The sequence below is a fragment of the Garra rufa genome, chromosome 9 (genome assembly GCF_049309525.1).
Source record: "Garra rufa chromosome 9, GarRuf1.0, whole genome shotgun sequence".
NCBI lineage: Eukaryota > Metazoa > Chordata > Actinopteri > Cypriniformes > Cyprinidae > Garra > Garra rufa.
The window spans coordinates 11,475,768-11,501,003 of NC_133369.1; the positions used below are offsets into that span (position 1 = coordinate 11,475,768).

General features: G+C 34.9%; 2 protein-coding genes across 7 annotated transcripts in view; one reads left to right on the forward strand and one right to left on the reverse strand.

Moving 5' to 3' along the window:
* slc4a7 (solute carrier family 4 member 7) overlaps positions 1–5,928 on the forward strand; it is a 61,836-nt gene extending 55,908 nt beyond the window's left edge. For 4 of the 6 annotated variants that reach the window (XM_073846925.1, XM_073846929.1, XM_073846924.1 and 1 more), the window contains 2 exons: positions 2,508–2,615; positions 4,096–5,928. In XM_073846925.1, coding sequence (XP_073703026.1) covers positions 2,508–2,615; positions 4,096–4,174 — 187 coding nt within the window. In that variant the 3' untranslated portion in view covers positions 4,175–5,928. Of the gene's footprint in view, positions 1–131; positions 184–2,507; positions 2,616–4,095 lie in introns of all 6 variants that reach the window. The other 2 variants (XM_073846928.1, XM_073846927.1) reach the window with 2 other exon arrangements.
* A 2,297-nt stretch (positions 5,929–8,225) lies between these two features.
* dpy19l1l (dpy-19-like 1, like (H. sapiens)) lies at positions 8,226–23,303 on the reverse strand. Its single transcript, XM_073846893.1, has 22 exons — positions 22,965–23,303; positions 22,442–22,466; positions 22,273–22,360; positions 18,432–18,569; positions 18,210–18,330; positions 17,247–17,340; positions 17,065–17,122; positions 16,876–16,967; positions 15,709–15,808; positions 14,924–15,001; positions 14,747–14,833; positions 13,938–13,997; positions 13,778–13,858; positions 13,572–13,673; positions 13,417–13,488; positions 13,115–13,185; positions 12,590–12,614; positions 11,883–12,002; positions 11,606–11,780; positions 11,413–11,512; positions 9,693–9,818; positions 8,226–9,608 (listed from the first exon to the last, which is right to left on the reverse strand). Exons 1-22 carry the CDS (start codon positions 23,170–23,172, stop codon positions 9,437–9,439), a joined length of 2,193 nt encoding a protein of 730 aa, XP_073702994.1. The 5' UTR covers positions 23,173–23,303; the 3' UTR covers positions 8,226–9,436.
* Positions 23,304–25,236: the final 1,933 nt, after the last annotated feature.

Sequence of the window (25,236 nt, forward strand, 5' to 3'; positions counted from 1 at the left end):
TATACATATGTGGTTCATATATGGTTAGATTTGACAGGATGTCCTGTGTACTTCAGCTAAGGCATTTCTTTGTGTGGGGACCCTAAAAAAGGGCTCATTCAGTAAGTTTTGACCTGCTTCTTTTGAGACAGATCTGACAGCGTACTCTCCGACACCTCATATGAGGAAGACACGAGCCGAGTGGTTGGTCTTTTGTCTGTTTGCAGGCCTGCTTGAGTTCTGGTTACTGCATACTCCCTATTTACAGCTATTAATCAACACTTACTTTTAATTAACGCAGAATATTTTGCACATCACGTTGTGTGAGTGCATGGTTACAAGTCTGAAACTTCCTCTGACAGCTCTGCATTGGTTAACAGCGACGGAAAGCGATTGATGCACCTCATTCAACTCATCTTTTTCCAATGCAGAACAGCTTCAGATGATGATTGTTGCTTATGATTTACCTTGAATGTCTGATTTAATGTGTAAACTAGTGCTCAGTGATTTTTAAACAAATTAACCAGGGCCATCTCATTGACAGACAGCTGTTTGATTGACCTGTACATTTGTTAGGCTTCAACAGGTTTCAAGAGCATTTTAACTTTTATTACATTAACATTAGAGGCATTAATATTACAGCAGTGACTCATTTAGTATTCAAATGACAGTAGTAGATAAGGTTTTTAATTTTTTTTGCTTCAAGGCCAATGTAATGCACATTATGAATGGCTCTCTGGACTTCTTGGACTTATTGTTTAGTTGTGCAAATATGTGATCAAATATTTTATATAATTTCATAACATGATTAATCATTAATAATTATGTCTATCGCAAATATGTTTAAAAACCAGTTGTTTCTTCTTCCATAAGTATATATTGAATTTATATATATATATATAAAATTATGTATTTTATGAAAATCTTTTTTTATAAAAATGTATAATTTGTATAATTATAAAGGTTATTAATTTATATTATTATTTATTATATTATTTATTTATTTAATATTATTTTAATATATGTACATATATGTTTCTAGTAAAATTCTATATATATATTGTGTGTGTGTGTATATATATATATTAGTGGTGGGCATAGATTAATTTTTTTAATCTAGATTAATCTAGATTAAATCTTGAAATTAATCTAGATTAATCTAGATTAAAATGGCTAATTTGAATTCTGCTGAAGGCATTCAGAATATGTGTGCTACCCAAATAATGACTAAAAGTAAGTCTTTGAGAACGGGTTTCTCAAGCCAGGTGGCGCATTAGACCAGGCGCTCATCTCCTGTTTCCAAAATGCATTACAAACTGCTTGACAATTGCATTTACAACACAATTAACTATACAAACTTGTGTAACCAAGTACTTCTGCGCAAAAGGCTGTACGACGTGCGCGTTCCCGTAAAATACACAGGCGCGCGGGTTGCCTATCTGCGTGCATAGTCTTCCAATAAACTGCGTTGCTTTTAGAAGCGTCAATTCAGTTGTTGCATATAGTTTAATGTCTTTATTTCGGGATTATCAAAGTAAATTATAACTCAAACTTGAGATTTTACTGGGGCACAGCAGATTTTCACTGGGGCACGTGCCCCAGTAAAAAGGGTCTAGCAACGCACGCACCTGCCCTGAAAGCGGCTTCATAACTGCATCCATATTTGCACGTCTCATTTGATGTGGTAATTTCACAGAAGTTGAAGACTCGTTCTCGCCCCCTACAGTGCAATTCAACTAGATATACGTCATCCGCGCTAAAATATCAAGGTGAAAGTCATCATATCTTGCGTAGTTTAGACCCAGCTCCCAACCCAACTTTGAGAATAGATTAACGGCGATATTTTTTTTATCGCGCGATATGAGTCTCACGTTAACGCAGCACGTTAACGCCGATAACGGCCCACCCCTAATATATATATATATATATATATATATATATATATATATATATATATATATATATACATATACATACACATACATGTGTGTATATATTGTGTGTGTGTGTGTGTGTGTGTGTGTGTGTGTGTGTTTATTATTGTTGTTGTTATTATTGTTTTTTTTTTTTAAGAATTTATTGGATTAATTCAATTTACCAAAAGTGACAAATCATTTGTATGTTTATAATTTGAGAAGGTTCTTTTTGTCTCAAATTTGCATAGTGTATATTTCATAGTTACTTTATTTTATGTAGAAGCATCTTACAGAAGAAAAACAATTCCATAAGGTTGTGTTTAGCTTTCATCAAGGGAGCAAGTAAACCTTTGTCTATCCGCTGGTGGAGGTGCTTTGATTACTAACATGACATATTTCTCATGACCATCGTCACAACAGTATTAAAAGCTCACCTCTGAAATAACATCCAGGGTCTGCGCTGGGAAGGTTTGTCTTTGGTTCATCTGATGTTTTTCCATGCTTTATTAATCAAATGGCCATCAAGCACTGTGCTGGTGAACAAGAACGAGAAATGAGTGTGTTGAAGTGTGGGCGACCAGCTGTAAGTGCTCTGATGTGTCTTTTCTGCAGCACTGACCCCTCTGTGGTTAACATATCTGATGAGATGGCCAAAACTGCTGTGTGGAAAGCTGTTGCCATGAACTCTGACAGTGCCAAAGTATTGAAACCTAGTGCCAGGTAGCCATTGTTCCTCTAACCTCACTGTTTTTATAACTCTTCTCACGTCATGCTTCCTCTCACTGCTTCAACGCACAGCCTGTTTTCCTGCATACATGTAGCTGTACAGAAGAACTGTATATTTTAACCAGTAGGTTTGTTTGTCCAAGTTTTCAGATTTGATTCAGTGCAACTACTTATGTAAGACTGTTTCTAAATAATTTATATATGTAAATATATAAAATATTAATATACAATTATATAAAATATATGAAAATGTATTATTTATTTGACATGAAAGACTAATATATTAATTGTAATACAAATTAAAATAATTATGATACATAAAAATATTAAATACATAATTAAAAAAAATAATATATACACACGTTTGTATTTTATAAAAGTATATTTTTATAAAAATATATAATTTGTATAATAAAAATTTACATATATATTTTTTATGTCTTTTATAATAAATAAAAAAATATATAGTGCATTTTATAAAAGTATAATTTTATAAAAAGTATATAATTTAAATAATAAAAATAATAACAAAAATTTATTGGGCATAAAGGACATTTGACCTCATTTTGAAAAAAATATATTAATTGTAATAAAAATTTATTACAATAGATGTATAAATTAATTAATAAATAAATTATAAATTAGATAGTTTTAAAAATTCTATCTCTCTATAAAATTGTTTATATATTTTATAAAAGTTTTTTAAATTAAAAAAATGTATATATAACTTGTTCATTTATAAAGGTTAGTAGTTTATATAAACATTTATATTGTATTATTATTGCATTAATTAAAAAAAATATATATATAATGAATAATTGAATGTAAATATACAAAAACATTTTTTTTTTTGGTATGAAGGACTTTTAAAAAAACATTGACCTCATTTGGGGAAAAATTAAATTGTAATAAAAATTTAAATATTATAATAAATTATTTAAAAAAAAATAATATTATATGAGTCGTTTGTGTAATTTATAAAACTTTTTCTGAAAAATGTAATTTGTATTAAAAAAAAAAAAAAAAAATATATATATATATATATATATATATATAGTTGTTGTATTTTATTATATTTCTATTACATATTTTATTTCTATTTTATAATTTTAATTATTTTAATGTTATTATATTTTTGGCATATAGTAAACACTAACATTTAAAAACAATAACAAATAAAAAAAAATTTAATTAATTTTATAAAAGCATGTTTTAGTATTAAAAAAAGTAAATTTTATAAAAGTTCTTAGTTTGTTTTTCATATATCTTCATGTGACCCAGCTTTTATCTCTTGTTTAAAACCAATCCCTGTGAAAACTGTGTGCTGGATTTGCTTTTGCTCATTTCCTGATGTATGACATCATGTTTGCGCTTCATTGAATCCGATAATATGTGTTGCAAATATGCCGATTTTAACATTTAGAAAAATGTAACTTATAGTTAATTTTTCTTCCATCTTTTCTTTGTTTTACAGTGAAGAGAAGACAAGTATTAAAATCAAGGTGGAAGACGAGCAGGGGGATAAATGCGTGGATACAGAGACGTCATTATGAGAGATGGACTCACTGTGGACACTTGCAGGACCCTTCCCAGAGTCCTCTCGTCTGGATCGGTGTTCCTCTGTTCTGAGTGCCCTTCCAACCTGCCCAAGTCAAGCCAAAGGTAGAGACGCCCGATAGCGGGCTGAGAAATGACTTCCAGGTATATTTATCTAAGTTTCAATTTTTTTAATCACACCAACAAACCCTTTTTTTATTTTGTACAATTATGTTTTTAATACAAATGACTCTTGGGCTACTTTATTTTTCTCAAGTCTTTTAGGATTAGTTTTACACGCCAAACTTTTTCACGGTACCACAGTTTTCAGATCATCACCTTCAATTTTTTTCTTTCAGTATGTTAAAATGCTGTTTGTTGCAGAGTGCTGCTTTTTAAAGGAAATGAATATAGGTGGCGACATTAGGCTGGACAAACTACTTTGAAATGTCACATGAAGGACACATTAAACCTAAATAGAAAGTAAATTATTATTGTGCTTTAATTGTAAATTGTCATTCATATTGACGGTCTGACAGATTACTTGATGATTTATGTATAAATACTATATTAAAACAGAACAGCGTGGAATGGGAACAAACGGATCAATTCTCGCAGTCACTCTGAAAAGAAATAGCTGAAATCAGAAAAATGAACTAACTTAATTAATGTAAATGGCTCCAGATTGTGTTCAAACGTTTCCCCCCACATTCATTCATTCATTCGTTCATTCATGTGTTTACATTGTTTCTCTTTGTTAGTGTTATAAAATAGAATTTTGTATTGTTAGTACGTATGATTTTTACGATGTGTTAATCAACTAATTTATTAACGGTCATTTAATGGTCAAGTAGGCGATGCGGAGGCATGATGGGGCAGAAGGACTGCTGCAGTGTTGTTGGCCTGTCGTTTCTTTCCTTTTCTGTTTCTGGTGTTAATGTGCACTTTAGGTAGGCTTGCCATCGTGGCTTTAGGCCTGACAACAACTTATTTAATCTTGAGCAGTCTCAGGAATCTCCTTTTTTTGCACTCTTTCCCCACACTACTTTTTTGTAACGTTTAAAAAAAAAAAATCAAATGTCCTCTTTTTGCTTTTCATTTTATGAAAATGTCTTTTAATTTTACACTGGACAAAAAAGAAGCCTTTTTATGCCATTTTTGTTCATGCTGAAAAATTTTAAAGTCTACAGATGTTGACTGTTTTTGCAATTATTCAATTATTTTATTGGTTATAAAATTTATTTTGAACTGGTTTATACTGTTTGCAAGCTTGTTTCCACTCATGGTGGAAGCTTCTGTAGGTTTCCGAGTTGCCAAGTATACATTTAAATTGGCTTCATGCTCACACAGTGAAAATGAAATACCTCTGACTACTATACTGTATGTGAAGACACTCATTGATTTGTAAATCAGTGCATTCATTCTGCACACTTTCACTCTTGCAGCAAGTTGCTTGTTTAAATGTGATCAATAAATGCTGGAGTCTGTTCGGGAGTGGAATTGAATATCTGGAAGGTGGTTTTCAGTCATATGCAGTCATAGACTCTGAACAAGTATTTGCTGCCGTGGTGTTTCTGAGCTTCTGTCTGCACAATGTACATGTACTATTACAGACTTCTGCCCAGTTCTGACAGATGTTTCCTTTGTGAACTGGCCAAATCAAGATTTAGGAACATGTAGGACGATGTTTTGAATTTGTACAATATAAACACAGAGGGGAGAGAGCTGTCTTTTGTAATGTTGAAGTTGTTTATTAAAGGAATAAAGGAAATGTGTCTTATGTCTTTAATCTAGCATTTGCGTTTTGAATAATCTTTATGCTACATGGACACTGTGTAAACTTTTAAATACATGTCTGATATACCAGTCAAAAGTTCTCTTCTGCTCAGCAAGCCTGCGTTTATTTGATCCAAAGTACAGAAAAGCTGTAGAATTTTGAAATGTAATGTACTGTTTAAAATAACTGTTTTCTATTTGAATGTATTTTGAAATATAATTCATTCCTGTGATCAAAGCTACATTTTCAGCATCATTACTCCAGTCTTCAGTATCGCATGATTCTTCGGAAATCAATATGCTGATTTGATGTTCAAGAAACATTTTTCATTATTATTAAAGGGGTCATCGGATGCAAAACTCACATTTACATGTTTGAACATTAATGTGTGTTGGCAGTTTGTGTACACAACCACCCTAAAATGATACAAATTCATCCCAGGGTTTTTTTATTTATTTTTTAATCTTTTAAAGTAATATCCCCTTTTTATAATCAGGTCATTCTCAGCTTCTTGTCGATGTGACTCCACATAGACAGAGGCTGCTTCCACGATAGTTGATTGACACGAGCGCCTTAGACCCGCCCTCACCGAGCTGAAACAGTCCAACTCTGATTGCCATTGTGTGACTCAAGGGGCAGGGGAAGACTCTTATTGAGCGATTGAATTGTTCTGTTGTTGGATGTAATAATGAACATATCAGTAGTAATTTACCCCCGACATCTGACCGCTGAAGACAAAGAGGATAACGTTACTTTCGTTTTTTGAGGAAAGCGCCAATCCCGATCTACATAGTTTGTGTGAATGGTTCCTGATGCAGCTTCACCCACTGCAGAAGTGAGTATAAGGTTTTTTTTTATGCATCTTTGCAAATGGCCATTCTTAATAATGTGCTTGTTGGCAAATTTCGCCGCTGAATGCAGTAAACATTACAGCTCATAATCCCACATCAGAGATCCCACATGCATTTAAAGGGACCCTGCAATAAAATGAGTTGATTTTTTTGCAGAGCTGATTTTGACAAGGTAAAAGGGTGTTTTATCACACTACTATTGAGAACTATTGAGTATATTATAGACTTTTCATTAAGACTCTAAATAATCATTTGAACTTGTGTAAAATGGGCATCTGATGACTCCTTTAATATTAATATTTAAAACGGTTAAGTACATTTTTTTCAGAATTCTTTGATTAACAGAAAGATCCAAAGATCAGTATCTTTGTAAGCTATACCATTCAAAAGCTTGGAGTCGGCATAATTCAAGAAATCACAAAATTAATGCTTGTATTTAGATCAAAAGTGATGATAAAGACATGTATAATGGTAAAATAGACTTCTATTTCAGATAAATGCTGTTCTTCTGAATCAAAGAAACCTGAAAAAATTCTACTTTTTGTTCTTTTTAAGATATTTTTTGAGCAGCAAAATCTTATATTAGAATGATTTCTGAATCATGTGACTGGAGTAATGATGCAAAAATTCAGCTTTGAAATCAGGAATAAATTACAATTGCAATTTCAGTGCAGCTTCCAAGGCTCTACATCCAGCCGATGAATAAGGGTCTTATATAGCGAAACGATCTGTTACTTTCTAAAAACATTTACAACTTGTATACTTTTTAATCTCAAACGCTCGTCTTGCCGAGCTTTTTTAGAAAATAACCCATCGTTTCTTCCCTCGGCTGTGATCATTTAGAGCCCTTTGAAGCTGCATTTTGGAAGTTCATCAATAAGTCCATTGTATGGAGAGAAATCCTGGAATATTTTACTTAAATACAATTTCCTTACGACTGTAGAAAGACGTGAACATCTTGGATGACAAGGGGGTGAGTACATTATCTGTATATTTTTGTTCAGAAAGTGAACTACTCTTTTAAGTCACGGATGCCCATTGCAGAGCTGGTGCAAGACAAGTATTTGTGGTTAAAAAGTATATATTTTAAGTATATATATATATATATAGAAAATGACAGATCGCTTTGTGAGATAAGACCCTTAATTCCTTAGCTGGGATCGTGTAGAGCCCTTTGAAGCTGCAATTTGAATCATCAACCCGTTTAAGTCCACAATATGGGGAAAAATCCTGGAATGTTTTCCTCAAAAACCATCTTTTTTTCGATTGAAAAAGGAAGACATTAACATCTTCGATGACATGGGGTGAGTAAAAAGCCCACAAACAAAAATAACGTCTTTATCAGGTAAATAACCTGGTCATATTGTCTAGTTCAGTTGATGAATAAATGCCTTAATTTCAATAGCATTATACTCAAAAACCGAAAGACTCAATGAAATATTAAAATCAAATATTTAATTGTTGAAATGAAAAATGTTCAGTACCTCACATTTGACAGACAAAACAAGGAAAAGTTGAGTTCTTGAACACTTCACATGCACGTTGAATGAAATGTAAAGGACACTTTTGAATTACAACAGAACACATGCTACAAACTGAAATCTTGAATAATACTAGGGCAGTGATTACAGTCCTTCAGCTGGGTTTTTAAAGGACTATTATTATTACTACATGGTATTAGAAAAGAAATCAAGACAAAAACTTGTCTGTTGTGGTTTCCTGACTCTTGAGAATTGGGTCGAAAACTAGCACTGGTAAACCTCAGTACAGAAACATAATCCACATTTAGTAAAAATACTAAAACAATACTTTCTTATGACAGCTTTTCTAATACATAACACTGACCATGATTTCCACAAACAAAAACAGTAACAAGCAGTTTATTTACAACCGCTGACTATAAAATTGAGTTTGCAGATTTAAAAAAATAACACTATAGACTCATAATCCTCCCTCAAACTATATGTAATGTTTTGTAGGTCACTTTGGTAAGAGCATCTGCCCAAAACGAATGTAAATTTTAAAACTATACACAAGTGTTTTATGAAACTACACAGGTTTGAAAATCCTAAAAGAGACTGCATGAAATATTTTATGAACAAAAAGTGAAAGGATTGAAGTAAACAATTGTCTGGACCATATGCAACCGGCAAACAGCAGCACCATCGACGGAAAAAGAAAAAAAAAAAAAATCACAGTCATCCTAATAAAAGACATTTCAACAAGCATGAGCAGACGGTTGATTAAAAAAAAATAGTTGATTCAGGCTATCCAAGATGTAGATGAGTTTGTTTCTTTATCAGAACAGATTTAGAAAAAATCAGCATCACTTGCTCACCAATGGATCATCTGCAGTGAATGGGTGCCGTCTGATGAAGAAACTCATCTACATTTTGCATGGCCTGAGGGTGAGTTCATTTACAGCAAATTTCATTTTTGGGTGAACTATCCCTTTAAGAGAAAAGATGTGATTCAATACTGACTCTCTCACTGCGGTTTAAACATCTCTTATAGCTTATCAAAACAAAACGGACACCAAAGTGGCAGAAGCCGGGCTCGAGAAAAACACATCTGACCTTTGCAAAAATGATCATTACTGTGTACACATATCAAAAACGGGAAAACAGTAAGGTGAGGGGAAAAAACTGCTGTTATCTCATGTCTCTCACTGTTTTGGAAACCCGAAGAACTTTGTAAATGTTGTTGTGAAAGACGGTAGAAAAGTGAGGACGAGAATCCCTCCACATGAGAGTGCAAAGTGGCACTTTTCCTGCATTTTGGCCATCCTCTACATCCCAGATCTCAGGCATGCTGCAACCAGGCCTGGAGATAAAGAAAAAAAACACATGATGTGAGAAAAAGGAAATGATCAAATAGTGGTATTAATTCAAAGTATGCAGGATTTACTTGGAGCGTCTGGTGCACCACGAGTCCTCTAAGATGAAATGGTCCACCTGCAGCTTTATTAAGTTTCGCTTCACTACCTCAGCTGGCTTTCGGCTGTACATGGCGTACACCGTCTTTGTTCTTTCTCTGAATAAGGACAAAATTGAATTTAATGTTTTACATTGGCAGAACAATATTATAAGAAGACTATGATAAGGACCTTAAAGGAGTAGTTCACTTTCAGAACAAAAATGTACAGATAATGTACTCACCCCCTTGTCATCCAAGATATTCATGTCTTTCTTTCTTCAGTGGTAAAGAAATGGTGTTTTTTCAGGATTCCTCTCCATATAATGGACTTCTATGGTGCCCCCGAGTTTGAACTTCCAAAATGCAGCTTCAAAGGGCTTTAAATGACCCCAGCCGAGGAAGAAGGTTCTTATCTAGCGAAACAATGGGTTATTTTCTAAACCATTTACAACTTATATACTTTTTAATCTCAAATGCTCGTCTTGCCGAGCTAGATAAATTGTATTTGTATTTTTTTTTTAGAAAATAACCCATTGTTTTGCTAGATAAGACCCTTCTTTCCTAGGCTGTGATCGTTTAGAGCCCTTTGAAGCTTCCGAAATGGAAGTTTAAACTCGGGGGCACTATAGAACTATACAAAGAGAAATCCTGAAACGTTTTATTCAAAAAACGATTTCCTTCCGACTGAAGAAAGAAAGACATGAACATTTTGGATGACAAGGGGGTGAGTACATTACCTGTAAATTTTTGTACTGAATGTGAACTACTCCTTTAAAGGGAGAAGTTCACTTCCAGAACAAAAAAATAAAGATAATTTACTCACCCCTTTGTCATCAGTAAAGAAGAACTACTCCACTTCTTTACTACTTTAGTAAAGAAGTTGTTTTTTGAGGCATATATTTCAGAATTTCTTTCCATATAGTGGACTTCTAAGGTGCCTGTGAGTTTGAACTTCCAAAATGCAGCTCTAAATGATCCCAGCTGAGGAAGAAGAGCTAGACAAGCTAGGTCTTATCTAGCGAAACAATCTAATCTAATAAAAAATTTACAATTTATATACTTTTTAACCTCAAATGCTCGTCTTGTCTAGCTCTGCCTGAACTCTGTGGTTTCCGGTTCATGACAGTTAGGCTATGTCTAAAAGCTCTCATCTCATTTTCTACTCCAACTTCAAAATGTCCCTACATTGCTGAAGAAGTACCAACCCAGTATTTATAAAATTAATGCACAAGGAGGGTCAAACACCCTTTACAAAAAAAGGTAAAACAGCAATGTAGAATGATTTTGTAGTTGGAAAAGAAAATGAGATGGGAGTTTTCCAACATACCCTGACTGTCATGAACCACAATACAGAGTTCATGCAGAGCTAGACAAGATGAGCATTTGAGGTTAAAAAGTATGTAATTTGTTGATATTTAAATTTTTTTTTTTTTTAGTAATCAACTGATTGTTTCACAAGAACACCCTTCTTCCTCAGCTGGGATCGTTTAGAGCCCTTTAAAGCTGTATTTAGGAAGTTCAAACTCACGGGATCCATAGAAGTCCACTATATGGAGAACGTTGCTGAAGAAAACAATTTCTTTATGACTGAAGAAAGAAAGACATGAACATCTCGGATGACCAGGGGGTCAAGTAAATTGTGTCAATTTTTGCTCTGGAAGTGAAATCCTCCTTTAATATACAGTCAAAATGTATGTTAAAACATGTCTACCTCAATCCTGCGTCTTCATAGTGTGGGTGATTCACTATGGCTCTTCCTGTGGACAGTTTCACACTTGCCATGGTGGGCATTGCACCAGCAAACACAGCATCTACAAGAATATTGCATGGAGGCAGCAATCAGACATAGGTCATATGATGTTGGATGCTTCATTTTGCACAGTTATACAGCAAATGTTTCTCACTAGGACTTGTGTTGTCCTTGATCCACTCCAGGAGCTCCTCCTGAGGGAAGTTACTGAATTCTCCTATGATGTCCCATTGACTTTGCAGGTTGGTGATTCCTTGGACTGCCATGATGGATAATATTCCCACAACTGTCAACTGGAGTTTAAACTTTTCTCCTATCCAGCCAAACAGCTGCAGATGAGATCAAAACATTAGTCACACCACATTATTCTTTTGAAAGCTTTTGCTCAAATCTGCTGTCTTGCATTATGGAGATTTTTAGAGTGATAGTACCTGTCTAGAGCAGATCAAACAGGACATGATGCACATGTGAGGAGTAAGGAAGAGCTTCAGTCTCATGATTAGCATAGCTAACACTGCAAACGCCACCAGCTGTAGACTGTGATACACCATCTAGACAAACATCATAAGATAAAAACAGCCTTGTATGCCATGGGTCACAGATATGGCTTTATATATACACAGATTAATAGGATAGTTCACACAAAAATGGAAATTCTGTCATTAATTACTCACCCTCGTGTCGTTCCAAACCTGTAAGACCTTCATTCATCTTCGCAACACAAATCAAGATTTTTTGATGAAATCCGAGAGCTTTCAGATCCTGCAACACAACTACCACGTTGAAGGCCCAGAAAGGTAGTAAGGACATTGTTAAAATAGTCCATGTGACATCAGTGGTTCAACCTTAATTTTATGAAGCTCTGAGAATGGTTTTTGTGCGCAAAGAAAACAAAAAGAAAACACCACTGCTGTCACATGGACAATTTTAACAATGTTCTTACTACCTTTCTTGGCCTTGAACGTGTCAGTTTTATTGCTGTCTGTGCAGGGTCAGAAAGCTCTTATGGGTTTGGAACGACATGAGGTTGAGTAATTAAATACAGAATTTGAACTATCCCTTGAGGAGGAAAAGAAACCATAAAATATAAAAGCTTGAATCATAAAAAGCTACACGTAACATAACTAAAGAATCTTACCACTCCCTTCGCCAACATCTGGGTCCTGAAAAATGGAAGAGCAAAGTTTAGGAGACATAGGAGCCATTAATACGATTAAATATTTTGGAAAAAGAGAGAAAGAAACAAAGACAAAAAAAAAAAATCAATACTGTAATAATTTGTCAACGACATAAATTGCTTAAAAGTGACAGCAAAGAAAATGTTACAAAAGATTTTCTTTTGTTTGAATAGCAAATCAGCATATTAAAATGACTTCTGAAGGGTCATGTGACATTGAAGACTGGTGTAATGATGCAAAAAATTTAGCTTTGATTACAGGAATAAATTACATTTTAGAATATATTCAAATAGAAAGCAGTTATTTTAAATGGTAAAAACATTTCACAATATTACTGCTTTTGCTATATTTTAGATCAAATAAATGCAGGCTTGTAGAGCAGAAGAGACTTCTTTAAAAAACATTAAAAATCTTTTAACTGGTAGTGTATCATCTGTTCACTGTTCAAAACAATCATGCCAATAAAGTGCTGAAGTCATACTCACTGCTCCATTTCATCATCCGCTGGCTTTTCTGTCTTCTTATTTCTGAGCAAAGCAATAATGTCTTGTATAGTCTGTACTCAGGAAGCAAAGGAGGAAGCATATGGAGGGAACATTACTATGTAGATTACTTTGTTTCCTTTCTGTACAAATGCTTATGAGAAAAAGCTAAACTCTAACTGATAAACACCAAACTGACAGAAAACTGTAAACCTAGAACATTGGTGCAAATAGATAAAAATGGGACACACATACTAAAATTTAGAATAGGGAAATCATCCATTATCTAAGTGAAAACAACTCACCCTTCCAGCAATAAAACCCACAATCAACACGTTAATTGGAAGCAGCATGGTTTTGATGTACCGGATGAGAGTCTGCAAACACATTAAGTCTAATAAAAAAGAGCTTTAAGTGGAAACTGAAGACAGATTGCAAGGAAATAGATCACATTACCCACCTCCATTTCGATGAAGTCAAACTCAGCAGCACACGTGTACATCATCGTGTCAAAATCTTTGTAGCTTGTGAACTTGGATTTGATCAGACTGCTGATGTGAGCCTATATTTCAAAACAAAATGAAAATGTCAAAAGTCAGACCTCTGAAGCTAAAGCTAACTGATGTTCACAGCAAGAGAAAACAGCACTGCTCTCATTTTACTCACATCATCTGATGCCCCAAAGATCACTGAGAGCATGAACTTTAGAATGACAGTGGAGACCACCCATGCAAGGCACTGCATGACCTAACAAAAACATAACTGTTAAGTAGTCAATTCAGGCACATTTTACTGATGCATCAGTCAGGACTAGTTGTACTCTTACCCATGTGAGAAGTCCAGGTTTGAATACACCAACCAAACGATCCCTGAGTGCAATTACCCCCTGAAATGAAAGCAGACCAACCAGTAAAGCTGACAATTTTCTTAACTATTTTGACTTAGTTATTTCGTCAGACAATGGCACTATTTGGCCAGCATTTTCTACGCAAGACAACACTTATCATATCAGCTTCTGATGTCCTAGGAACCGATTATACAGTCGAAAGTTTACATACACCTTGCAGAATCTGCAAAATATGATATTTAGGCAAAATACAAAAAATGTACACATCCTCATTCTGTTTAAAAGTTTACACCCCTGGCTCTTAATGCATCATGTTTTCATCTGAAGCATCAGTGAGCATTTGAACCTTCTGCAATAGCTGCATATGAGTCCCTCAGTTGTCCTCAGTGTGAAAAGATGGATCTCAAAATCATATAGTCATTGTTGGAAAGGGTTTAAATACACAAAAATGTAAAAAAACAAAACAAAAAACTAAGAATTTGTGGGACTAACAAGGGACACATTAACAATTATCACTAAACAAATAAAAACAGCTGTAGATCATTTAAGTAACAACAGCATTAAGAATCAAGTGTCTGTAAACGTTTGAATGGGTTCATTTTTATAAATTCAACTACTTTTTTCTCTTGTGGACTATTTGTCTTTTATGTACTACATTTTGTATGATCCCTCTTATTTTGGTAAAATAATTAACATTTTGCAGATTCTGCTAGGTGTTTGTAAACTTTTGACTTCAACTGTACCTTCCTAAGCATGTAGCAAATAAGACCTCACACTGTTCAGCTTACCCAGATGGAGACCAGTGAAGAGGCGTAGAAGGATGTCAGCAGCATCGAGTTCCCGAACATCAGAAGAAAACAGACGGCCAAGGAGATCTGTGAGGAGCAGTCAGTTCGTCAGTGAATCAGAAAGACAACGAGCAATATTGTGGCTTTATTTATCAAGTCTAGATTACGTTACATTACCATGTGTGTCACTAAGACCGACTGCATTTTTGCCGGACTCAGATATCCCAGGATATATGAAGCAAAAAGGGATGCCACCTGTAAAACACACAAACGTTCTTGACATAGCATCTTTTGCTATCTTGCTGTAAAAGAATTTTCTCATAATGACTGAAATTGAAAACTGGATAGCACAATATTCTTGAGGCATGCAATCGTGTTAGGCTTATCTACAGTAGGCTTCCTTTAGGCAAAATATCATGATGTCTCAGACTATGAAAGAGAACTGCTTTATGTTTCTATTAGAAAAATTATCAACATTGTTCAAAAGTTTGGGGTCAGGTTTTTTTTATTAATACTTTTATTCAACAAGAATGCATCAAATTGATCAAAAGTAACAGTAAAAACATGGAACAAAATATTTCCTTTTAAAATTAACTGTTATTTTGAACTTTCCATTCATGAAAGAATCCTGAAAACAATTATGTATCACAGTTTCCACAAAAATATTACACAGCACTGTTTTCAACATTCATATTAGCAAGAAATGTGGTCCTAATCAGCATTAGAATGATTTCTAATTTTTGCTGAAAATCTGAAAAAATAAATAAATTACATTTTAAAACATTAAAATAGAAAAGTTAGTAGAGTATTTCAGGAAAACCCCTATCTGTGGATGTGTAAGAATGAAAGGTTGCGCAATCTAAATGTTACATTCAGCTGCTTTCTGTACTTTCTTCAAATATCAGCAGTAAACAAAAGTGGGTCAGCAAGCTAACAATCTTCTTGTCTCTTCCATCACTCACCTGGGTAAGTAAGACAAACTGTGCAAACTGCCATGGCAGCATGAAGAATATATTGGAGATTCCCAGAGCCATCATGGTATTCTTGCCTGGGTTCCTTGTCCTTACAAAATCAAAGATATTCAACAAGATACATTTCAGTTGTACAGAATAACCCAACTTTACATGTATAATGAAAAATAATGCACACATAAACAGCCTAAATAGACAAACTATCTTAAATGTGTTTGGTGACTGCATTATATCTAAAAGATTTTTAAGGATTAGTTCACTTCCAGAATAAAAGTTTCCTGATAATTTACTCATCCCCATGTCATCCAAGATGTTTATGTTTTTCTTACTTAAGTCGAAAAGAAATTAAGGTTTTTGAAGAAACATTCCAGGATTGTTCTCCATATAGTGGACTTCATTGGTGGCCAACAGGTTGAAGGTCCAAATTGCAGTTTAAATACAACTTCAAAGGGCTCTACACAATCTCAGCTGGGAATAAGGGTCTTATCTAGTGAAACAATCTAATTTTCTAAAAAAAACATATATATTTTTCATATTTTTATATTATGCAGTTATGTTGGAAAGATCACTCATGGTGTAGGCCGAAACACCGACCCATTGTTCACAAAGAAAACATGTAAAGAAAGTCAAACGCACCTTACACAAAAAGGTAAAACAACAATGCTGGAAGATTTTGAAGTTGAGGAGAAAATGGAGGAGAGTTTTTCGCCCTACTCTACTTTTTTGAACCCAAGTACACAAAGAACTAACTGCACAATTTTTCCAAAGTGATTACGTAATTTGTGAAGTCATAGACATTTTAAATTGGTGATTGTTTTGCTAGATGCTTGTTCCTCGGCTAGGATCGTGTAGAGCCCTTTTAAGTTGCACTGAAACTGCAATTTTTATCCCTTCAACTCATTGGCTCCCACTATAGTGCACTATATGGAGAATATAATAAATGAAACTTAATTTCCTTTCGACTGAAGAATGAAAGATATGAACATCTTGGACGACATGGGGGTGAGTAAATTATCAGGAATTTTTTATTCTGGAAGTGAACTAATCCTTTAAGCCATCTGAAAATATGAACAAAAAGAGTGAACATGAGCATGGGAGATTGAATATGAATATGAAATTTCTATGATTACACGAAACTTGATGAAGAGAGCAAGTTACCGGAGAATGTAAGTGAGCAGAAGCATCTGCAGAACCAGGAAAGGGTAGGAGAAGCTCTCTCTCAGAGGTGGCGTCCACATGACCCGAGTACTCTGAGATTCAAGGGTTCAAAAGAGAGACAAAATCTCTAAGTACTAGTAATGAAATAAAACATTCTCTAGAGATACATAAGTAAACAACCTGCATTACCTCTCCATGATTAAAGAAGAAACACAGAACTGTAACAGTGCCACCCAGTCGACTGCCACTATAAGAACAGCCAAAAAAGAAAGTGCATGTTATGATCTAGCTTTTAAAATGATCCTATCAGGATCAACATTCCTTCTGTATCAATTAAAGGAATTTCAGATGTTTAACCTAGGCTGCGTTACCTCAGATATGTTCCATAAATGAAGAAGAGGCTCATCATTGCCCCGTTCAACAGGAACACAAGGGTGACATAAAAGTATGCAGGATCCCCCAGACCTGTGGAAAAGGCACTCAATTAAGTAAAATATCTGTGAAATGAAGAACTTTTAGCTGTCAGTCACACAGTGAATGAAACAGCACCTTCTGCTTCACTTTTTTCCACCTCAATAATACGTTACAAAAATAAACCTTGCCTCATGTTGAGTCTGTCAGCAGAAGTGAAAGCTGCAAAAAAGATGGTTCAAGACCAGTTTTTAAAGCATGCATTTTAATTACAACTGCAATGAAGGAAGCTTTTCTAGGACAGCAAAAAATAAATAAATAAATAAATAAATGAATGTCTTTTGTGAGACAGTTCACACAAAAATTATAATTCTGTCAATAATTACTCATCCTCGTGTCATTCCAAACCCATAAAACCTTCGTTCATCTTCAGAGCACTAATTAAGATATTTAATATAGACAGCAACGCAACTGACATGTTCAAGGCCGAGAAAGTATTAGTGGTTCAACCTTAATTTAATGAAGCTACGGGAATACTTTTTGTGTGCAAATAAACAAATGACTTTATTCAACAACTTCTCAGAGTTTCATAACATTATGGTTGAACCACTGATGTCACATGTCCTTTCTGGGACTTGAATGTGGTAGTCGCATTGCTGTTTATGCAGGGTCGGAAAGCTCTTGAATTTCATTAAAAATATCTTCATTTGTGTTTTGAGGATGAACAAAGGTCTTATGGGTTTGGAAAAACATGACGGTGAATAATAAATGATGTTTTGTAACATATAAATGATGTTGTTTGCATGTCATGTGTGGAACTCTACAGTTATTTACAATGTAGTGCAAATGCCCTCAAATTAAACAACATTTAGATGTGTGGGCCAAACAACGGATACTTATTTGATGTTTGGCTTCTCCAATACCTTCACAACTCTCCACTGGATCTAGACCCTCCCCTCTGTTGATAGTCCAACACATCTTGGTAGGGATCCCAAAGTAATCCATTGTGCTGGTGTACACTCTGTACCAGCTGGCCAAGACCACCTGCAGTACAGGAGAAAGCAAAAAAAAGAAGACTTTAAGCAAATACTGTGAAATAAAGAGATTTCAGTGATATTCAGAAGATGCCAAAGAGGTCATCTCACCTCAGGGTACAAGTTAAACCTCTTTAGAGTGTTTATCACCAGAGGGTATTCAGTAAGCCGGTCGTTCATGATCATATAAAGACCGTCCATAAAAGAAGGAGCCTCAATGATGGTCTTGAAGTATGAGTAATACAGTCCCTAAGAAGACAAAACAGCATATGCCACTGTGAGACAACTATAACAATTAAAGCTCAAACTACACTAACAAAAGTGTAGTCAAAAGTTTTTAATAAGATTTTATAATGTTTTTTGTTTTTTTTAAGAATTCTCTTCTGCTCACCAAGCCCACATTTATTTGATCCAAAATGCAGCAAAAGCAGTAATATTGTGAAATATTTTTAGTATTCAAAATAACTGCTGTCTATTTGAATATATTTTTAAATATAATTTATTTCTGTGATCAAATCTAAATTTTCAGCATCATTACTCCAGTCTTCAGTGTCACTTGATCCTTCAGAAAGCATTCTAATATGCTGATTTGCTGTTCAAGAAACATTTTTATTATTTTTATCAATATTTAAAACAGTTCTTTGATCCAAAGGTCAGCATTTATCTGAAATAAAAAGCTTTTGTAACATTATACTCTATACTACTCAAAAGCTTGGAGTCAGTATTATTTTTTTTGGAAAGAAATGATAAAAATGAAAACTTTTATTTAGCACGGATGCTTTAAATTGATCAAAAGAGATGATAAAGACATTTACAATGTTACAAAAGATTTCTATTTCAGAGAAATGCTATTCTTCTGAACTTTCTACTAGGGCTGCAACAACGAATCGATAAAATCGATAAAAATCGATTACTAAAAGCGTTGGCAACGAATTTCATAATCGATTCGTTGTGTCGCGCGACGCAGAGACATTTGGTTGTTATTATATATATTAAAAAAAAAAAATTGAGCGCAGAGCGGAGTGGACACATTCGGTCTCTCTCCCGCTCTGCCAGCAGAGTTCGGCACCTCATAAACTGTGTTTCCATCCAAAATGCGAATTTAACTTATGCGCAAAACTGGAACATTTGAGCATAAAGCACCGTTTCTACATTATATATATATAGGCCTATGCTGCCCCGATTTATATCAAACATGTTTGATAAGCCTACTTTGGCTAGCGTACTTTCACAGCAGCCAATGCTCGATCGCAAAACAGCTGCTGTACGGGTCGTTGGATAGTGGAGATGGAGAAAACTACTAGGGCTGTCGCGATAACCGCAATATGCAATACCGCGCTATTGACGTGCATAACCGCAGAGGAATGCAACAACCGCAGCAACCGCGATATTGGCCTGTTTTCTTTTTTCCTAAGGATTTGCCCTTCTCACTTAATGCCTGTGTGCTGAATATTAAATTAGTAATAAGTTAGTAATGATAACATAATGTGTTTATTATGAGGCTCAGTAGATATGCACTTAACATGCCTAAACAGACAGCGAATGAGAGAGAGATCGACTGAGCTTGTGCGATTACCTGCGTCTGTCTTTCAGATCGAGTCTGGTGTGTATGTGAAACTAGCTTGTCATGTCCAAGGAAAGTGAAATCTCTGTCTTAACATCGATGCTCTGCTGGTCAGCTGAGCCTTTAAAAGTGGCGATTAAAGTTGAAATGATTTTAACATCGTGTTTCATTACGTCTCTCTTTGAATAAATAAGATAAATAAGCGTTTTTGAACGTATAGTTGAATGAACGGATTAAAGACAAGATAGTCTCTTGCCTCCATCTTGTGGCGTATCAATGAAACTGCACTGACTGACAGCTCGCCTAAAACACGCAGGTGAAATACTGACAGAAAGTCTCTCATCCAGTCAGACTCGAGGGTGCGCGCTAACTGTTATATACACGAAGATTTCAGATGCAAAGCCTCTAAGTATGTCTGACATTTTTTCTTCAAAATTTGCATTTCTTTCTGGCTAGGTTTCTATGTAAGTACTGTATACTTCACTTCATATATCAACGCGATTTGGTTTCGGTTTATTGATTTCTGAATATGACCTTACATTTTAACAGCCTACACACAATTATATGGCGGTAATACCGCATACCGCGCTACTGAGCCACTCAAAATTACCGCAAGGGAAATTCCTTAACCGCGACAGCCCTAAAAACTACTTCTATAGTTTTTGTAACACTGTCTGTCTGTATAATGTGTCGAAAACATACCACAACCGTAAGGAGAAAGAGTAGCTCTGCTGAGGTGAAATCGTCTCAGTTTTGAATAGGGCTGTGACGGTGGCACGTTGTTTTTTTATATATAGCCTACACTTCAGTCAGCAAACAAGCAGCCTAAAAACGCTAAAATAAATCAAAGAAATAATATATTTAATTAAGAAAGTAGCCTAAGAGTATTAAATAGGCTATTAAACAAACATTCCTTGTAAAAATGTCCAACAGCTCATCAATTTTTGGCCGACTGAATTTCCAGTCCGACTGTCTTTTTTTCTCTTTCTCTTCCTCATTACACAGCTGCTGTTTTTAATAGCAAAGTGATTACATTTATTTTCGTTCCTTTAGTTTATAAAGTTAATTTAGAGATATATTTGGAACACTTTTTGTTTGTTAAATTCAAGTTTTTGTTTTTTAAAGTTATACCTAGCAAACAGCGGCAGACAGATCTAAAGCCTGCTTAATTCATCGCGATTTAAATTAAAATCCATTGATATAAAAAACTTAAAACATATCACAATATTAGTTTAATCATTCAATCAAGATAATTCCAAAGTTTGTGCGGAGAGAAGCGCGCTTTGCAGGACATGGAGACGCCAGTGCAATGTGGAATTTCTTTTTTTGCTCATAAAGGTAAGAGTAATTTACCACCCGGGCCGGAACTGTAAAGGGTCTACCTTAGTTTGTGTGTACTAACAGTATCAACAAAATGTGCTCTTAAAGAAAACAAACAGAATACGCTTGATATCTTTGGTTTAAACAGGAGCGCTTCACAATAATTAACCGAAACCCAGGTAATTGCCTCACAAACACAATATCTATAGAAAGCTTTAAATTATTATTTTACTATAAAACGAAATAATTAAAATCGAAAACAAAACTCTTTCATTAGCTAATCCATAAAGATGCATTGGGCATTAATGAGCAGATGGCAGGATCGTCAATTTCATCTTTGCAACACTGAATCAGAAAATACTAGTTTATTAATAAGTAATTCGAATATTTTCTTAATTTTTGCCTTGACACATTCATGGTAATTACTTTTGCTGGGGCTTTGAGGCCAGTTTTGCGTGCATTTGAATGCGGAACTCTTCCAGCTGGTCGCTGCTGATGGCAGGACACTAAACACCGCCATGGCAGAATGAATGTAGCAGAAAGTTAGTCAAGTTATCCCGTTCCAGCGTGCAAAGTCACATGACTTTTTTAATGCGCACTGAGGAATTTAATTTGAGAGGCTTCTTGATGGGAAATGCCAACCATGCAGCATGTACACCCACAGCAAGCCGCTGTCTTGACGGATAGTAATTTTAGTTTATTTAGTCTATATATTTGGCAGATGTAAAGCATACATGTGTATGTTTTTTGTGTTAGTCCATTTTTATTTTATTATTATTATTATAACAGTTCAAGGAGCAACATGTTCGTGCACTTTCTAAAGATTTTAGTTCTGTTTTTGAATAAAGGGTTGTAAATCCCTTGTTTTTTTTATCCGATTCATCGATTAATCGAAAAAATAATCGACAGATTAATCGATTATTAAAATAATCGTTAGTTGCAGCCCTACTTTCTACTAATTTAAACTAAGCTGTTTTCAACATAATAATAATAATAATAATACAAGTTTTTTGAGCAGCAAATCAGATTATATGGCAATCATAATAGAAATAAAAAAACAATAATAACCATCTCTGTTCGAAAGGCCATCTCCTTTTCCAAGGACGACATGTGGGAAAAATGTCTGTCATTTTCAAACAGATGTGAAAGATGATACCTGAGAAACATAGGACATCTTATTTATTTTGTCACAATATGGAACATTATGTTCAGACTTTAGAGCTCTGAATCTACTTACCAGTGTAAAACCCCCACAATAAGAGCTGTGGAGATAAACAAATCAGGTTAGATGACTTTGTCCAAAGACAGACCGCTACGTGGCTACATTGAAGGATTTATCTGAACAACCAGAATAAATCTCTATTAGATTATGTGGTAGAAGTTGCCTACTTACTTATAGATTAATAATTGTGATGAATTAACAGTTAAATGATCAGTTAACGTCTGTGTTAAAACTGTGGGTAGTCAGTGGGTACTGACAAATAAGATTAGTTCATGCATGGTCATCATTGGGTAATAACTGAAGTAAAATGAATGAAATTTGATTGGTTGCTAACTAAGTTAGTTAACATGTGAGAAATCACCAACAACCGGAAGTTCAAACTAGTAATTTAGAGTTGTTTAGGAATAAAATCGCTCAAGGAAATATGAGCTCTACACAACTTTGTTGTTTACAAGCGAGTTGCTATAATACTGATAACATGCTAGATGCTAATCTGAGTAACCGTTAGCTACATAGCGGCTAAGAAACAAAGCCTTACCGAGAACCAACACTGATATTCCTCTTGCAAAGGCGGAGGGGCTCACACCTAATTTGCTTCTAATGAAGCCTGCAAAAAGTCCGTTTTTAGTCTGGAAAGCCGAGCCCTTCCCATCTTTCGCACGCTTGCTTTTTCCCGAGACGGACTGACTCCTGTCCTTCTCGCTGCTCTGCTCCTTGGCATTTGATTTTCTGGTTTTAACTACCATGTTTTCATATTTGTGTCTGGAACAGGGGAGCTGCAGGAGCGTAGATACGCGATAAAACCAGCTGTTTCACTCTTCCTGACGCCTCACATTTGTGGTCCTGCACAGTTTGAGTGCTGTGGGACTTCACTGATCTGTTGAATGAAGCGGCCATCGCCCCCGTCTGGACGCGGCGGCGCTCAACTGTCAGTTTGACCAGTAACCATGACAACAAGTTTAAATAACTGGTTCATTATGGTACGCTTCTATTCACAGTTTTTTTTTTTTGTATTTTTTAATAAATTACTATTAGATTGAATGAATTCAGCAGTCTTTTGCCCTAATAATAATACCGTTTTGAATATATAAAATAAATCAGAAACGTAACGCAATTTCTTTTGCCAAAAGTATTATTACAAACACGTTTAAACAGATTTTAAAGGAACACTCCACTTTTTTTTGGAAATAGGCTAATTCTCCAACTCCCCCCGAATAATAAGTTGATTTTTTTACTGTTTTGAAATCCATTTAGCCGTTCTCCTGTTCTGGTGATATCACTTTTAGCATAGCTCATTCGTTCCAGAATCGGACTACTGTGGTTGCTTTTGATGTTTTAGATTCACTAAAAAATAACCGGCACATAATTTGTTCGAGAATCAGAATACACTGCATTTAGTTAGTTCAGCAGTATTTTGCCAAATATCGTTTGAATTTAGAATTAAAAAAAATTTAAACGTACTGCAATTGAACAGATTTTAAAGACTTTTTAAAGGCTGCATAAATGTAATCCAATAATTGGCCCTAACTATATATGAAGAGTTTTGTTGCAAAACGAGATATATCCATTTTGAGAAATGTTGGTTATTTGACATTATTATTTAAGACATCAACAGTCAAGTTAATTTACAATTTTTGTACATAAAACTATTACTTGAGCTCAGTGAAGGCCAGAGACACAATATTCTTCAAATCCAGGATATTTTTTATTTAATTTTATGTAGATAAATAGTTCATAAATAAGTCAAAAACCATGCCAAAATGCAACATACTTATCTTAACATTGTCAAACATCTTAAATTGGTAAAAAAAAAAAAAAAACATCATAAATATATGGAATAGTATATACAAAAATTGATTAATAATAATAAGATTCTGAGTTAGTTTTGGCCAGAACATACACAACATAACTTTTTTTTTTTTTTTTGTGCAAAACGCTATATATCCACCTTAGGCTATATTCTACTACTGTAATACCATTAAGAAAAGCTAGTGAACCATTTTTTGTGTTTGTGTGTGTGTGTGTGTGTGTGTGTGTGTGTGTGTGTGTGTGTGTGTGTGTGTGTGTGTGTGCGTGTGTGTGTGTGTGTGTTTTCGCAAAACCAAACCTGTATGATCAGAGCGGGCGGAGACGCGGTGTCACAGTTCTTGTCTCTGTTGCACCGAGTCCGCGACACAAGCTCGCCTCGCCCCGTCATATTTAATGTATTATTTCACTGTAATAATAATAATTCAAATGAATTATTTAAAAAATAAACTTAGAAATGTAGCCTTGCAGACATCGTGATGGGGAGGAGCGCAGGACCTCCCTGGTCTTCTTGAAATCAGCGGAGACTCGTTCCCTGCTGCATTTGTTTATTGTTGAGAGACGGAGGAGTATTTTATCCCGTTCCACTTTTGTAGCGTTTTTATACATTTTTGTGAAGTTGAAGGCTACATCTTCAAATGACAGTTGGTCGGCATGACACAGACCAGCATTACTCGCACGATGACCAGAATAAATTTTCGGATGTTTTCCCTCCCCTGAATGCCTTGCCCGTTTGGTCTTCTCCCTTTGATGATTTTCTTTAGATGCCTTCCTCTTTCTCCCAACAGCAGCTGGAATGACCGGCTCCAATCCGTCATCGAAATCCATGACATTAGCTTGACTCTGAAGCTTTGATTCTCTGACTGACAGACAGCTGTTTAACCTAGACGTGACTGACAGCTCGCCTACAGTATTAACAATTAAATGGTGAACGTTTTTTAGTTAGCCTATTGAATCCTCTTTTTAAAAATACATGTTTTTTGTTTTGATATTATCGTTAAATG